General features: G+C 39.9%; 1 protein-coding gene across 1 annotated transcript in view; it reads left to right on the top strand.

Annotated features, from left to right (window-relative positions):
- The window catches only part of LOC105458495, a 60747-nt gene extending 45026 nt beyond the window's left edge, over positions 1 to 15721 (top strand). The window contains exons 8-18 of the mRNA XM_011703838.1: positions 6709 to 6832; positions 7360 to 7476; positions 7792 to 7930; positions 8356 to 8472; positions 8665 to 8826; positions 8980 to 9083; positions 9419 to 9712; positions 10270 to 10514; positions 13524 to 13724; positions 14225 to 14455; positions 14711 to 15721. Coding sequence (XP_011702140.1) covers positions 6709 to 6832; positions 7360 to 7476; positions 7792 to 7930; positions 8356 to 8472; positions 8665 to 8826; positions 8980 to 9083; positions 9419 to 9712; positions 10270 to 10514; positions 13524 to 13724; positions 14225 to 14455; positions 14711 to 15378 — 2402 coding nt within the window. The 3' untranslated portion in view covers positions 15379 to 15721. The remainder of the gene's footprint in view (positions 1 to 6708; positions 6833 to 7359; positions 7477 to 7791; positions 7931 to 8355; positions 8473 to 8664; positions 8827 to 8979; positions 9084 to 9418; positions 9713 to 10269; positions 10515 to 13523; positions 13725 to 14224; positions 14456 to 14710) is intronic.
- Positions 15722 to 17495: the final 1774 nt, after the last annotated feature.

The raw sequence follows: 17495 nt of genomic DNA, 5'->3' as shown, positions 1-17495 counted from the left end.
AAAAAACGCTCGCGAAAGCGAAGAGACTCGAAGAGAGAGAAAGAGAGCTGAAATATATTTTCAATAATATCGCTTGGCTAAACTAATATTTTTTCATCGTCGAAAATCGGCTTTAGAGTTACATGAAACACATGTTTCTCAAATTATTGCCAATGACAATGGCACGAGTAGGCAAGGCAGCACAAAAGAAGAAAATATCGCATTAATATTATTGCCGATATTAACAGTTTTATGTTAAAAATATCAGCAGCTTTTTCAAAGGTGTTTTTTTTTTGCTGCTCTGTTACGATAATTAATGCGTTAGTAATTACAACGTGTGCGTCAGTCACCTCGCGTCGTACGCTGTGGTCAAATAATGGAAAATACAGGACCGCAAAACCAAGATAAATGCCGTCGTAATTGCTTTCGTATTATTCTCACGGGAGACGTCCACACATGTTCTCGCCGAAATTTTATAATTAATTCTATGCAAGAGAGAGAGAGAGAGAGAGATTGCTCCGACCAAACTGCACTGCAATTTCAACCGGGACAATCATTTAGTACGTCGAGAGATCGTGCATCTGAGATAAACCGAAGAAGCCGTTTGTTCCACGTCACGTATATTTGTACAACTTCCATAACGCTCATCCAAACGTTGCATCGTTAAAATGCTAAGTGCATCTTCTCAATGCACTATAAACATAAACGCGTGCAGCGTGTACGGACCAAAAAATTTGAATAGATACCAAATTCGTTTGGAGATCCAAAACGTGAAGCTAAATCGTGCCTGAAAATCTGCGCCGGAAAACGAGATTTGTGTGGGACGATGGCAACGATGAAAGTTTACGTGCGCGGAATTCAGATGAAATGTTGCGTGCGTCGCGATATTTTTCGCCTGCAAATTTACGCGCCGCTTTACGATAATCGATATACACGCTGTTTCGCGTCGAAGAGAATCGAAGCGCCTTGAGCGAATGTATGTACACGATTCCGTACGAGATTCCGAGTTTCGGCAGCCGCCGCCGCGCCGGCGACGAACAATGGGTCAAGAGTTTCTCTCTTGTCGGCAACACAATACCAACGCATAATTCGAGTAACCCGTGGAAGCACCGACCTCCGGCATGCCCACGATTCCGACGGTAGAATTCCCCGCGAAATCAAGCCTCCTCCTCGCGGCGTAACGCGGACACGCGTGTTCGCTCGCGCCCCGACAATGCATGCGGCGGATAATGGGCGGAAATATTTCCATAGTGTGTCACCTATATCCAGTATCCAGTAGTACTGCTTCACTTTCACGTATTCCTCGATGCGCGTTCGGGATCGAGGCCGCGATTCATTATTCTTCTGTCTCTATACCTGCCTGTTGTTCGACTGAAAGCGGCATGCCCGAACAATCTCTTAAAAGCTTCAATAGGAAACAACGAATAGCCCGCTTCGTATTTTCGTCTTCTACTGTGTATGAAGTACGAGCACATTTTTTGGATATTAAAAATTATATGAATACTGTCTATTTGAATACGGTATATTTGAAAATATACTACAAATATGTTACAAGTATATATTATTTAATATTATATATTTCGTATGTTCTTTCATTCTACTATTTATACACATAAAGAAGGCTCCATTAATTTATTATGTTTTTATTTAATGTGTTATAAATGCTACACAATAATATTTCTCATTATTAGCTTAACAGAAATAATACTGATTAGATCATCAAGAGTATAACGTTGAAGGAACCTGTTATCTACATCTTAAAACGTAGTTCGCGAAATTTATAGCAAATATTAGAACATCTGCCTCTTATCGCGGTAAATTTAACAAAGAGAAGTCGAGAGACAGATAACCCAAAGCATTTTGTTTAAACTTGAGATCCTCTTGAATTGTAATACCATAAAGTTTATGTTATTTCTCTCTCCCTTTTTTCGTTCTCTCCAGGAAAATCGTTCGTATATTTCAAGACACAAAGCGTTCTATTTTCAGCGCTCGTATAATCCTGCAGTAATGTTTTCGTTACAATATCCTCACGACGAAAAACCCTTCGAAACTCACGAGAATTATTTTCCACTTCGTGTATGCTCACGGTGGGAAATCATTAGTCACGTGTCAGTTGTGACAAAAACAATCGCGCGGGGAAGAAGTGTGCTCTATTAGGGAAGTTTTTAAGCGATTTAAGGGGTAGTCAAAAACTTACGGGTTTTGTCGCGTAAAATCACAAATTCTCTCTCTCTCTCTTTCGTTTTCGGGAGCGCTGAACCCGAGAGAATCTTTCGCCATTTTCACGCCTTTCTAACGCGACCACCGTCTGTGGCATATCACGGGCTCATCGCCCAGCTCGTTAACCCTTGCTCGGAGTCGCTCGAAGAAGCAACTTCTTTTTTAGCATCGCGCCAGGGACATCGATTTTAGATAAAGTCAACGAACTGACACGAATTTCCGGCGTCAGTGACAACTACAGAGAGGATCAGTACAAAGAGATCCGCACTGCTGTTTGGACAAATTAAATAGTATCGACTGTCACCGCGCCATTCCACCACCTGTGACTTGTCTTCGGTCTTTCTCTTTCTCTCTCTCTCTTTTTTCTTTTAGCCGCGCGCTCGTTTTCAACTGTCAAACCCTGCCGCAATCGATCAAATTCCACGGCAAATAGTAAACCTCGCGTCGCCGCGAGACTTGAGACTTTTCAGCGCAATACATTGCAATCGCGTGGGATGGATAAAAAGGGGATAGCTACCTGCCTTTCGTAAGACAAATCAAATGGCGAAGATCGATTGATATCCTTACGACGTATCCTTACTTAAGAATATAATGATAGACGAAGGAAAACCATGGAGGGCGATGGGGTGAAGTGACTAGATATAGTATAGTTCTTCGTAAAGGTCAACGAGGGTTACGAAGAAGACTGAACATATAGGAAAGATTCTTGTACGCGACGAGCCGTTACGGATATCGATTCAACATGATATCTTTGTGAGAGAAAAATGATGAGAGGAACAAGTCGTTTGCATATCACGTTGAAGCGAAAATCGGATGAAAGCGAGAACGTGGAAAAAAAGGCAGCGCGAAATTGAACTTCATTTTACCTCATTACGACAAGAGATAATGAGGTTGTCCGATTACTCTTGGTAATCATGCAGGACAGAGTCGGCCAAATAGATTTGTCGCTTGTTTCGAAGGCAATTGCGATTACGTCATCTACGTCTATCGTGTCGTTTATTTCACTTTGTCATTTCCCGTCGTTTTCCCATTACTCACTATCGGACACCACCGGCCGCGTCTCTACCTTACTTCTTTACCTTATTGTACCGTGATATCCGCGAGGTCACTCGAGGAGATGTAATAATTCCTGTGCTCCGAGGGGCACTCTATCGATCTATTTGCACGGCCGTAGGGCAAGCTCGGATCATGTATCGCTAGTGGTATCTAAAATTCGCCGTGCCCAATTTGCACGTGGGATTAAGCACGCGGGTGAGCGGTCATCGCGCGCCCCGCAGTCGCGGGTTTATCATGAAATATTACGGTGTATGCTCGCTGGAGAAATTGCGTCGCGATGTTGACGGAATATGACGGACGTGAAAAAATAAAAGATAAAACCGCTCGTAAAAACCGCGGGCGACAGATCCCTTTATCCACCATTTACGTCCGAAACGCTCCGGGCGAATACAATCCGGGAGATTGGCCGACAATTTATTATACCGTCGTAAAATCACGCTCGCCCAATTTTTCTTTCTTGTTCGCCAAATGATAATCGCCGCACCGAGAACTCGCGAAATCAGCAAGCGTGCTCACGCGACGCGCTGAAAGGCAAACAAATTGCTGGATAGCAGGAAGCTGTAAAGGCCACTTTACACGATTTAAGATGCGCGGAGGGGATTTGTGAGAGGATCCACTGTAGAATTTTATTCTAAATTTTAGGAAAAGTCTGCAGAATTTTTTATTCTAAAGATATTCTTTGTACGATAAATAAAATTTTATGAATATAAAATTTCCGCTGCACATTTAATTGCAGACCTTAGTTTGCGTAAAATGGATCTAAACGCTTCGAGGTGCACAAGGCAGAAACTCACATAAACGTGGTGGCAGAGAGAAACAAAAGGTAGCATGGATAGTATAAATTGCGAGCGTTTGCTGATTCTAGCAGAAAGAATAAATGTAACGACATGGCTATTCTTTGTTGTTTGTAGAATTAAATTTGATGTGACACAGCTAACTGCTTTTAGTACTAAGAGAAAATCGACAACAAAACTACAGAGCGCTCTAGAATGGTTCTAAGACATTTTGCATAATGAAAACAACAACAAATTAGTAAAAGCACTCGTGCATTTGTTATACGATAAGCAGTTTAGTGAAACTTTAAATCTGCGTAAGAGGTTTATGATTTGAAGAGAAGTTTAGAATAAATATTTTATAAACTCTGCACATCTTTACTTATTCATGCGATTCTTTAGTTTGTAGAATTTTTTAAATAGAATTATGGACATTTCTTCAAAGCTAAATATAAATTATTAAATACTTGTATTATCTCTAAATATGTTTTTTCTTGCTGCATTTCGTGTAAATTTTAAAAGAATACTGTTCTCTGTATACATAGAAAATATCTTAAAAAACGTATAATATCGAAATAATTCAAGACATACAAAAATAATATTTCAATATAATATTATGTTATTTCTTAATATACTAATATATATATATATATATATATATATATATATACATATATATGATTACTGTATGAGATATTCTATGACCATGATCGTATAATATTTTAATTTTCGTATTCCGGAGATTAATTAAAATCGACAATCCTGATACGAAAATATCGAAGTTGCACCGGTACTTTCATAATTGGACATTTTTTCTTTTGATCTTCACTGAATGTAACTGAAAGGAATACAATAATCGATTGTATTATACTTCCAAGAACTTGGCAAGAAATCCAGATCGCTTCGTTTGAGAATCAAACACAAGAAGTCTGCTTAAAGATTTAAGAGACATATCGATTTAAGAGACATATTTCTATGATTGAATGCTGCTGAAAAATTACTGTTTATTGTTAGCTATAACTTTTCCATTTACTCATAACGACATCGATATCAAATTAATTTCATTTTTATTTTAATTACACATTAGCTTATAGAAGGAAGACAACTTGGATATCGCATCGGCAGCAAATCAATTTGCATAATATCACGAATGACATTTAGAACGATTGAACGATACGATAATATCTCCATTTCCAGAATTACTCGATATATTACCAATTTTCTATTACATCATTTTATTGAATTAATTATTACGCTTTTCTAACGGTGTTATTCTACAAAGTTGTATATTTTTTTCTATTATAAGTAAAATTATATAATTACACAGAATATCTCAGAAGAAAAAACAAATATTCTGGGAAATGATAGTATCGATTATTTAAAAAATGTTCATATAAACATGTATCTTATTCCGAACGGTTTCTGAGATAATTTGAATTGCACAATACTAGCTGATATAAATGCGACACGTGAAAGAAATTAAATTTTTTCAATTATCCCAGAAGAAGAATTAAAATCGATTAAAAAAGAAATATCTTTTCTAATACAGTATACGCGCGTGCGCGTGTGTATCTACTAATTCGCTATAATTCTCCCTGTGTCACGCTTTGCTATTAAGACGATCGCTTTTAAAAGCGATCACCTTAATCGAATAGCGCTTAATCCGTTATTCGAATAGGTTTTTCACTGAAACTTCGGCCTCAGGTGTGGTGCAAGCAATGCTGACAAGGTTCGCACGGCTCCAATCCACCTTTTGCCAGTCTCGCGAATATCCGAGCTTACCGACATCGACCGATAAATCGTTGAACGAATAAGAGAGAAAAGGGGGCGGATAATGGATTTTCTAAGGACACCGAACGACCAGGTGGAAGGAATTGAAGCCTCGATTTGATTAACGTTACCCTTTTGACGTGTACTGTAATTCTATAATCTCCCCAATATATATCCCCAATAAGAAAATAATTATCAATACTCGGCAAAAGTCACGTGTTTTTGTTTTGCTAGAATTAATATTGTTAGCGTAGAACTTGAAAGCATAATCAAACCACAATTGGGAGTTGTTTGCATTATTAACATTTTATTCTCTGGACTATACTCCAAATTTCTTTCTGTTTTTGCATATGTCACCAGTCTCGGGCGTTAGAGAAGTAATTAATTTCCCCTTTAAAATTGCCCTCAACAAAAAGACGAAAGCGGTAGGTGCGCAAACAAAAGAGAGAAAGAGGAAATTACGCTCCCAACGTGAATAAACGTCCCTTTGGACGTCTCGATCTCTTTCCGCTACTTATTTTCTAACACACGAACGGAACAGTTTTACTAGATATTCACGATGAAAGGAAAGAGAAATCGGAATAGAGCAGAGACAAAAAAAATGTAGTTTGAAGTAAAAATCAATAGTCTTTATCCCTAGAAAATTCATCTTACCGTCCCGTTCCGCAATTCCGTCACCTCCTATTTCATCAATAATTGCGATTTTTTGTATTTCGTAAAAGTACGTAATCTAAATAAATTTAGTATATAACAAATATTGAATTAGAAGTCAAGTAATTGATTTTAAATGACGACTATTAATTGTTGCATCGTCAAAGGTTCGCGGAGATGAAATTCACTAATCGATCCAACTGCAATCTAATAGCGTGACACGCTTTCGGTGATTGATGACAAAGTTTTTCGATTACAGGACACGATATTAAGAGAATAGCTATCTACACTCCCGAAGATGAGAAACTGATAATGAACTGTCCAGGATGTGAGGCTACAAGATGGCCTGGAGGGCAAGTACCAGCGGCTCGCAGGGTCTTCCGGTACGTATTATCAACATTATCACACTTGATTGAACCGCTCGAATCATTATTGGGTAAATCAAGTCTTGAGCATCCTAATTTGCATATTAATAAACTGATGTGTTTTGTTTAAGTACTTGAGTAATTTTATATTTACAGAATTCGATATAAATAAAATTACTGAAAGATATTAGCACTATTCACAGCGCGTATTTTTATTAAGTCTAATTTTATCGTTATGATTTCGATAACTTGGAATAAAAATTGATAATCTTCCAGCGTTAATCGTTTACATGTGGAGTATCTCAAATCATCGCCGCCGTCAAATATTTAGCTATAGTTTCGACACGCGTTTGCGGCAATAATATGGCGATAATTACAGCTTGTACTGAGCTAGCGTAATGTATTGTGTACAGCAATAGCGGTAGCAATTATAACATCGCTGAACAACATGTTTAAATTAAATTACGCGTTCGATAACATCGCTCGATAATTCATCAAGCTCGAGAGCGACAGAGCAGGGTGATCGAGTTTGTTATTGCACGCAGATTACGAATGGTGACAGTGGCACCCGCCGCGTTCCTCGCTATCACTTGCATCGCCAGCGTCGGTGTCACTTTGGCGCTCGCTTATCTGGCCTTTAACCTTCACTTTCGCAGACACAAGTAAGTACGATATTCAGTATCGTTATATAATTGATAAAATAAAGAATTATCATGGAAAAGCACGAACATCCAAGTGATACTTGTGACAATATTCGCGGATACACTTTCTGAATATTAAGCGATCATTCTTAAAAAAAAAAAAAAGAATGAAATAATTTTATTAGTAAGTATATACGTGATATCGATTTTATGAATCAAAATAAATGAAGACAGCTCACTTATGGGGCTCGCGCTTGCTATACATATATACCCATGAATCTGTATGCAAATCGTCACGATATATCACTCAAGTCCATTATTCCTGGATATTGGCAGAAGCATAAAACTTTCAAGCCCGAGGCTGAATAACATGGCAGCCGTCGGATGTAGTCTGGTCTACGGTGCCGTTATACTTTTGGGACTGGACGACGCCACGTTATCCGACAGCGATGGTTATTATCCTACAGTGTGCAAGGTGATTAACATCTATTACGAGGACTATTAACGTCCTCGACGACGTGATCAATATTATCGGTGTCGATTTGACTCGTACAATGTATGCTAACGAGCTGCGTTAATACTGGATGCCTTGCAATAGAGGCATTACGTAAAGGCACACTTTTTTTTTAAACAAATCGGATTTGAGAATTAAAAAAAAAATGATTTGGAAAAGTTGGAGTTGATGAGAGAGAAAGCGCAATGTTTTTTAGTTAAAATACGCAATAATAACTACGCAGTCATTTATTGCTCGTCGAGAATTATACAAACACGCAATAATTGAAATTGTTTTCTCGACGATTATTACAAAGTGCTCGTTCCTATAATTATTTCGCTTGCGATAAGTGCTCTCTTTTGAAGGCAAGGATTAACATAAATGTGTTATGCGTTTCTTATCAACAGGCGAGAGTGTACTTGCTATCGGCCGGCTTCTCCCTGGCTTTTGGCTCGATGTTCACGAAGACTTATCGGGTACACAGAATCTTCACCAGGAGTCGGAGCGGGGTCGTCAAGAACAAGGTTGGCGACACGCGAACAATAATTCTCCTCCCCTCCCCCCACCCTTCGGTACACGTAACGTGACCGTAAAACCAATATTTGTTTCGAGGGGGAAAAAAAAAGACACTGAAAAGTTACGCGCTTTCGCGCGCACGCGAAATCGATGCTCCCAGTTAGACTCATAAATCGCAGTTATCGCTTCGTGCTTTTCAGCTGCTCCAGGATACCCAGCTGATATTCTTAATTTGCATGCTCCTGGTGATCGACGTCGTCGTGGTGACCCTGTGGGTGATTCTGGACCCGATGCAACGTCACCTGCAAAATCTTACTCTAGAGATAAGCCCGCAGGACCGGGGAGTCGTCTATCAGCCCCAAGTAAGTGATACGAAACGGAAGACTTCGCGTTCGACTTCGTTTCGCCGTCTCGAGAGGTATCATGGCGACGACTATGGACCTAACGGTTTTGCCACAGTGATTAACGTTAACGAACCGCGGCCAATTAACTCGTGCCTTTATTTGCCTTTGCAGGTGGAGGTGTGCCGTTCGCAGCATACGAACGGCTGGTTAAGCGCTCTCTACGTTTACAAAGGTTTATTACTCGTAGTCGGAGTTTACATGGCCTGGGAAACAAGGTGAGCTTAGGGATAAAGACGTTTCCAAGTCCGTGGATACCGCAAAGCAGGCCAGCTCCCCCGATAATAGAGATAATCCATTGCATACTTCATGTCGTTTTGAAGGCAAACCCCCGCTATTAATTTCTCGCATATCTGTATAATTCTCACAGGAGATATTACCGCGGTCCTGCTTAGCTTATCCTTTGATTGATCGTAAGCGGTTTAAATAAAACAGTCCACCGAGAGACGTTTCATACGCCTCCTGTGTATAAGCTAAGTCAAATTGCGCCGAACATCAGTGCCAGTTCGCACGGAGATATGCAATACACGAGTGAAATCGCTGATGGTTTCAGGCACGTAAAGATTCCAGCCCTAAACGACTCGCAATACATCGGTATGAGCGTGTACTTCGTAGTAATCACGTCGGGTATCGTCGTAGTGCTAGCCAACTTGATGCCCGACCGCGCGACCCTGGCCTTTGTCACGATCACTGCCCTGATTCTGGCCTCGACCACGGCGACCCTGGCGCTCCTCTTTCTGCCCCAATTGGCGAACATCCTGGCCGGGGAGAGGGCCGACCCGGTCGTGCAGAGTCTCGGTCTCAAGATCGAATGCAACACGCGTAGATTCGTCACCGACGACAGAAGGTGAGTGGCCAGCGCGAGAGAATGCATCTTCTCGAACTAAAACGCGGGAATGAAGAAAACAGAAAAGTCAAGAGTCGTGAGAGAAGAGACGGTAAGACCCAACGTTCTCACCGCGGGGGATAATCGATGGGGCGGATTGACCTCCAGACGCGATATCCCTTTATCTCGCCTACGAGCTAGAATTCCCTCGCGTTCTTTCTGCGGACGCTGAGAGAGAAATCGCATCGCATCGCTCGATTTTCGGGTAACGAGCAGCGGCCGCTTCATAAATAAAATGTTTAGAAAATTTAAGAGGCGATTGAATTGCTACGTTATTTATTATTGAACAACTCGAACGGAACAGAATTGGTCTACGTTTTAACCGCTTTAAAATCTACATCCGTTATATACGTACTTTTATCTCGCTCATATCGACAAATTTCTAAATATGTAGCATAGTTAATAATTACATATTGGATATAAGAGGATATATATATATATATGAAAGTGATATTTGTGAAAATTGTCTGAATAATTTAAAGTTTCGCATTCCTTTAAAAACGATCGTACTTCGGCAGGGAGTTACAGTATCGCGTGGAGGTGCAAAATCGAGTTTATCGTCGTGAGATGGCACAGCTGGAACTGGAATTGGCCAGATTGGAGAAGCAACTGGCGCAAGAGCCAGTGGAGACGTCACGCGCCTCATCAAGCGCCTCGATCCCACAACGAAATCCAAGTATCGGGGGCGGCTTACCTCTTTTACTGCTCAGTGTTTTGCCGCCGGTTATCCCCCGAGCTAGCTGGCCCTCCGCAGATTCGTCCGGTAAGTGCAGTAAATCGACATAGTCGCGATATGGAGATCCGCCGTGCAAAAACAACGCTATTCCGACCTGTACTCGATTAAACACTTAGATTTATTTTCGACGCTCAATCTTCGTTTGAATCAATCCTTCTAAAAGACAACAGTTAGACAAATCGCGACAGCGAAAGCTATCGGAACGTCTTCACGAAAGAGATGACACAATATTGATCGGATCAACAGAGCCAATTCGTATACGTGTGGCATTCTGCGGAACGATAGATTGACTTTCATTAGTCTAAATTTGGGAAGCTAAGGGTTCGCATTGAATTCTATGAAGGGACGACCGAAACCTTCTTCGGCGAGATGCATTATTTATATTAAAGGTGCGAAACCAAAGTTTCGACCGATGGAAATACTTGAAGTGACGAAAGTGTGACTGGCAGATTATCGAAACGAAAGCGCCGAAAGACAGGAATAGACGTGTCAAAACTTGCACGACGAATCGAGCTTCGCTAGCTAGGAGAGAAGGAAGGAATCATAAGTTTATTAATATTTTTCTCGCTTTCGTCGTTTCTTTTTCGTCAATCAGATGTCCAAGGAAGGTGACAGAAATTCCTTTATTGCACGTAAATTGCCTGAAAAAAAAAAAACGTTCGCTCACGCTCGCCCTGCCTGAGTTAAAGCGTGAGAAAAGAGAGCTCGAGTTATAGAAGATATTAGTGTAGCGGAAAATAAAAAAAAAAGCGTTTTTATTTGAACTTTTTCTCGAGATCTTTCCCGCGCGTTTCGTAAATTAGATTTGTGATGAAGCGGTTATCGCTTCTACAGAGAAAAGTAACATACATGTAATGCATGCGCAAAAGTATACTCGAAAACACTGTCGCGGGGATTTTAATTATAGTGCATTAATTATTCGTTGTAAATGTGTTACGTGAAAATATCCCAGAAGCTTTGTATATAATGCGGAGCAAGAACTTAACAGCGAGCAAAGTAGCAGTGGACAATCCTCTTTAAAATAGAGTTTTAGAAGTTATTTAACTTTAGACTCTCAATCACACCAGGCCACGTCGAATAGCTGTAGGTGTTCAATTTCGCAGGAATAAATCCCTCTCCATTCTCATTTTAATTGATCTACTCTTTTTTTTACAGACCGCATGAACAAAATGCAATAATCACTCGCGATTATTTTATTCGCTTACGCCGTGGCGACGCGCGGAAAACACGTGCGCCTCGCATATAATTGATTTTGTTTATTCCTATCTGTCGAGCGCTTACTGACAAAGGGAAACTTTCCTCGAAAACTCGCCGTCTCACTTTGCCATTTGCAGCGCAAATACCGCGCGTTTGCCTCGCGGAATATCCGCTTTCAACTGTCATGCACATGCATATTTACGCTCCGATAATTCACCGACGGCGACACGCCGGAACGCAAGACATGTATCGAGTACCCTCCTCCCCGTGTTCCGCGTGTACCAATTATCGTTCGCATCAACTTGACCGTGATCGCGAGAATACCATTCAGTATTATTAGCAAGCAAGAGCTCGTTGGGCGAAGAGAGTTGATGCGTTTCCGGCATATACGTATATCGATCCTCGAGCTCTCTCGGGTCTCGCATTACACTCGTGTCTCCAAAATCCCAGAATCCCCTCGATAAGTCCGGACAATTCCGCACACGAGTACACGTACGTATGTACGCTGCACGTTCCACCCCAATATTTCTGAATGTCTACCATGACACCGAATCGAACGAGGTCAAAGGTTGCGCGCCGGTTTATGTGTATGCATGCATACGGAGTGTCTCTCTCGCCATTGCCGGAAAAATCGTGAACACCGTGAAAAGTTTCCAAAGCTGTTTTCTCCGAAGAAAACGACGCGACGACCCGATTTCAAATATCTTTTTCATTCAAACGCATCTTGATATCGATGCAATTTTATACGCTTTAATTGAGATTTTCTAAGAAGAGATGATTCTTGAATGAGGAAAAAAAATATAGTTACAGTTTTCCTTTCGGAAATATCTATGTCTAATCTATCACGACATTCACGACACTGTCGAAATATTCTTCGCCGATAGTGTGAGTATATCCGGTGTATGTCCCTACATTACGTAAATTACATACTGCGTACATGATATACGATGTACTCACCACATATCGCAGTGCCGGTGCACTGAAACTCATGTGACGGAAATATTTAGTAATTATTGATCTGGAGTTCCTTTATATGTCAAAGTATCAATGCCACTATTTCAATAACGAACATGTCTCATAAGCTAGTTGAAGATGTGAATCGTTATATGCGCTTTTGCCAACTTCAGATTGACACATAATTTACGATTCGCGTTATATTAGCGGTTTTTTAAATTTTCCTGGCTAAGTATGACGAAATTTCGAATGGAATATAATTATATCAAAGAACATTTCGGCTTGTCGTTCCCAAAAATACATAATACAGAAAAGTAAGAAACGTTTTAACATTTTACTACTATGAAAGACATATATACATATTTACCCTCCTTCTTCTCCTACTCTGAAGACGATTTTCATACTGAACCTGCAGTCGTAATCCGATTAGGACATTACGCGGGAATACTGATCTCATGGAGCAAAAATTTGGAGCACTTGCGTCGCAACAAATCTGAAATAAAATAAAACGATTGTCTAATCAGCGACATTAAGAAATATAGTACTGTCGTTCTAAATGAATAACGTAAATCGATCAAAGTATAAAAAGATTCTTGGTTCATATCTTCGTGGAATTAAATTCATTTAGATAGATAAATAATTTTCTTTCGGATAATATTTAGAGGAATATTTCCTGTTGCGAGCGCGGACTCACATTCATCGGATTCACGACTCACTTCCGCATAATTGTCGTCTAAACTCGCGCGCGCTTTCGCCTAATGCGGAATTCCGACTGCTAGGAGGGTAGAAACCCCAGGCGTCAATAATGCGCGTCCATCATAATGATCGCTCGACACATAATGGTGGTTTCGCGTCATGTACGAGTTTGGCCCTTGTTGAAATTAGGCATACGTCGCGGTACCGTAGCATTTAGCAGTCAACCGGATCTGGAGCCCGGCGATCCCAGACAAAGCCTGGCCGACCTTTACAAGCTGCACCGTCGCCGGGAGACCGAGGGCCCGAATCGGCTGGGCGTTTTTCAACGGCTCTTCAGCCTCTTCGGCAGCAGGCCGAGTAGCAGGAAAACCTCCACCGCGTCGTTCACCGGTAAGAGAAAAGCGCCGGGGAATAAAAGAATCGAGGCACTTTACACCTTAAAACGGTACGATATAGATACGATTTAACGGTATATGTATATTGCTACGTCAGAAGCGAGCAAATTTCTCGCACAAAGGAACATTTTTACAAAAGCACACGTACAACTATGAGCGAAAATTCAAAATAAAAGTAAAAATTCCAATTGGGACCATCTGTCCATTACATTGGAATAATTTGCGCTTTTTGTTCGCTTTCAGTCGTGAAATGCTTGTGAGGAATAAATGCAAATTATTTGAACTCGATTCACATTGCGGTCTATAATCGTTTGTGAATTGAGAGGCAGAGGGGAAGAGAAAAGTTATTTTCGTATTATATAACATGTGTAACATTATAGGTTTCACATTTTGATTGAATGCGGTTTATATTTCGTGTTTAGCTTTCGCATTTCGTATAATTCATCCACATATTTAATATATGCGACTTATCCTGCTTAATATTACCTTCATTAGGGGTTGCATCGGCGCTTCGAGTCCATATGGGATATATCGCTGGTTTAGTGCCCGGCGCGAAAGCTGCCTCTACTTGCCAAGTGGACGCCCAAGGCACTCACTCGCCTCAAACACGATGCGGTTCAGGACCAATAATTAGCATTACTAGTGAGGAAGACCGTAGGTTGAGCCTAGTAGGATTACGTCGTAAGGAAAGTAGCGAGCCTAAAGTAAATTTCAGCTTACCACCACGTAAGTGTGACCTAACTTCAACATATATTATCTCACAATTAAACACAGATATTATTTCAAACATTTTTGCCTTTACAGAAATATCGGATTTATTAATTTAATTTCGATATAATAAAAATATCGGTTTCTCTCTCAGAAAGGAGAGATATGATTGTAATTTTTTTTTTCGCTGCGTAATACATCTTGTAAATTCGTAAAAATGTTCTAAAGAGAGAGCTTTTAAATACAAACACTGCGATGTTTAAAATGTTTCAGAGACGAGCACGAGTCAGTCGTCTTCTCGAGAGAAGATACGCGGCTCACCGCGGTTCCCTCATCGAATAATTCCGGCGAACAGTTTAAGCGCCATTGCACAAGGTACATCGGTCGCGAGACCGCATCGTTGGCACTCGATGGATGACGCGACGAAACCGAAGACTACTCAAACAACGTCTCGCGGCTCGTGCAGTCCCAACTCCGACGTGTCGACCACGAGCGAGATCAGGGTTTCCTTCACTGCGACGGCCAATATTGTCAGAGTCAAGAAACCACCGGATTCTTTAGCCCTGACTGTCGCCGTAGACTCGAAGATGAGTCCAGTCGACGCGAGACTGGGCAGCGATCTGAGGAAGCTGTTCCGAGAGAACGACAGCGAGGAGGCAGTCAGTCCGGCCGAACACGAGTCGAAGACGACGCGGTCGAGTTCGTCGTCTTCCTCGTCCCTGAAAATAATAGGTGCCACTAGCGATTCTGTGAAGAACGATTCCACTCCAGAAACTCAACGGGATACCGTGTCAAACGTCCATCAAGAATCGAGGCCTCGTCCTATGAGCCCGGTGATCTCGGTGATCGACTTGGATAATCCAGGGGAGGAATTGAACGCCGATGTCGACAGTCGTGTCGGCACTTCCCGCGAGGAGAAGAGACCGACTTCCGTAACGTAAAAATATCGTGCACGTGATGGTAACGCAATTTTTGTTGTAAGTGATATAAAGTTTATCAAAGTTTAAGAGAGAGAGAAGATATATTAGGGAGAAAACTACGTTGATTTTCTCGTGTTCCACTTGCAACGTCTAACATTTCGAGGTCCTCCCGAGAAAGTGGGACAGCGATTCTATCAAAATTCCTAATTACCGTAGCCGCTTAGACAATCTAAAACAAATTGAAAATCTCTATTTAGATGTTTCGTGTGATAGATGAAGGAAGATTATCATGCAGCGTGATAAGAGATAATTAAAGTAATTAGAGGCGCGTTATGAACTAGAATTTTCGCAACAGAGTCAGTATACAATACATGAAAATTATATACATATATATATATATATATATATACATATATAATTACAATAAAATATAGCATTATATTAGGTAGCTTTAAATCAACATTTTAAAAACCGAGTAGATCTTTCGATAGTCAATTCACAATCCAACGTTAAATAGTGATAATGTTGTTTATTAATTAACGTTACAGTTGATTATTTATTGAGCGTTATATCGATTCAGTAGTGTCGGAAACTGTGCAGTGGAACGCTATAAAATCGACAATTAATGCAATATAAATCACCAAAGGGAAAAGACAATATAGACACTCGGCTCAACTTGACGCGAGAGCTGACTTTATTCGTGCTCAAATCAATAAGCGGAATACGGTGCGTCATGATTGTGCGGAGACTACACAAGGTGTGGCGTACGTGTAAATGTACATAGATTTCTTGTTCGCGTAATGCCCAAATGTGCGAGGATCATGGACCAATCGCAATGTAATCTCAAACATGTGTGTTCGCTAGTAACTGTGCCAAAAAAAAGAGAAAAAAAAGCAAATTTTAAGACCCGTAAGAGTATACGTTTGTCTTGGAGGATTATAAAACGGGACCAACGTTTATGATATCCTTTTAAGTATTTTTCTTTTTGCAATGGAATGAATTCGGTAATCTTGGCCCTGATACAAGTTGTATCGTAAAAGAAGTATATTGTTTTCGAAAAAAAAACACTAAAGTTTTACCTCTGTTTTCTCTGCTAACGATCGAGAAGAATCGGCGGAGATCAAAAAGTTGGGAAACTTTAACGTCACTTTAATTTAAAATACTCGATTTATAAATGATGATGTAATCACCGGATATTCGAAGATAGAATACTTTCGCAATTCGAAAACGCTAAAATGTTTCAGAGAGGACAAACTGTAAATACCCTTACGGGACTGCAATCAAAGTGTTCAGTGCCCCAAACCTTTTCTCTAGTACCTGCGCTCATATGCAATGAAAATACATATATATCTGCTCGAAAAAGCGATTTAAAATTTTAAAATAAGAACGTTTTGTTTGTAACATGCGTGAATACGTATTGAAATGTACCGATATTTTCATGCCACCGAGTATAAACGTATATACGTATAAATATGTAGATAAGAGGACATATTCCCGCGAAAGGGTTTCCTTCCGAAGTCTTGCTATCCGACTGGTTTCGTAACTCGGGTATCTCGATGTGTCAATCAATAAAAATACTTTACCAATTAAGCAATAATCAGCATTGTCTGTGCAAATAAGAATGATATAATAAAGAACTATATATATATATATTCTATCCATTTGTTTTATTATATTGATATCCATTCGTTGATGTATCGCATTACGTTGATATCCATTCTAAAGTTCATTAAAAGATGATTAATGCGATAAATATTCAATTAATGTAATCTTTTATTCTTACATGTCATAAGTCAGAATATCTAAGCAAAACAATATGATACAAAAAGACATCAACCCGTTGTATTATTAATAAAATAATTATTTACATTTTCTTACATCTTATGTAGGACAGTATATTTCGAATTAATATACTTACGCGCGTCATTTTTTGTTTATATATACATATATTTATTTATAAACCTAGTATTTATTATAAGTACTTCATATAAATATATATATGTATATATTTATATAAAGTATTTATAATAGTTATAATAAATATTTTTCAAATATAAGTCATATTAATTTTTCAACTATAATAATAAACTGGTAAATATACGTATATCACGAAAAAAATGATCTTTTGACAGTATACA

This window comes from Wasmannia auropunctata, unplaced genomic scaffold, assembly GCF_000956235.1.
Source record: "Wasmannia auropunctata unplaced genomic scaffold, wasmannia.A_1.0 LD334508.1, whole genome shotgun sequence".
NCBI classification, from domain to species: domain Eukaryota; kingdom Metazoa; phylum Arthropoda; class Insecta; order Hymenoptera; family Formicidae; genus Wasmannia; species Wasmannia auropunctata.
The sequence above is the reverse complement of the archived record's forward strand: the minus strand, read 5'-3'. Positions and strand labels throughout refer to the sequence as shown.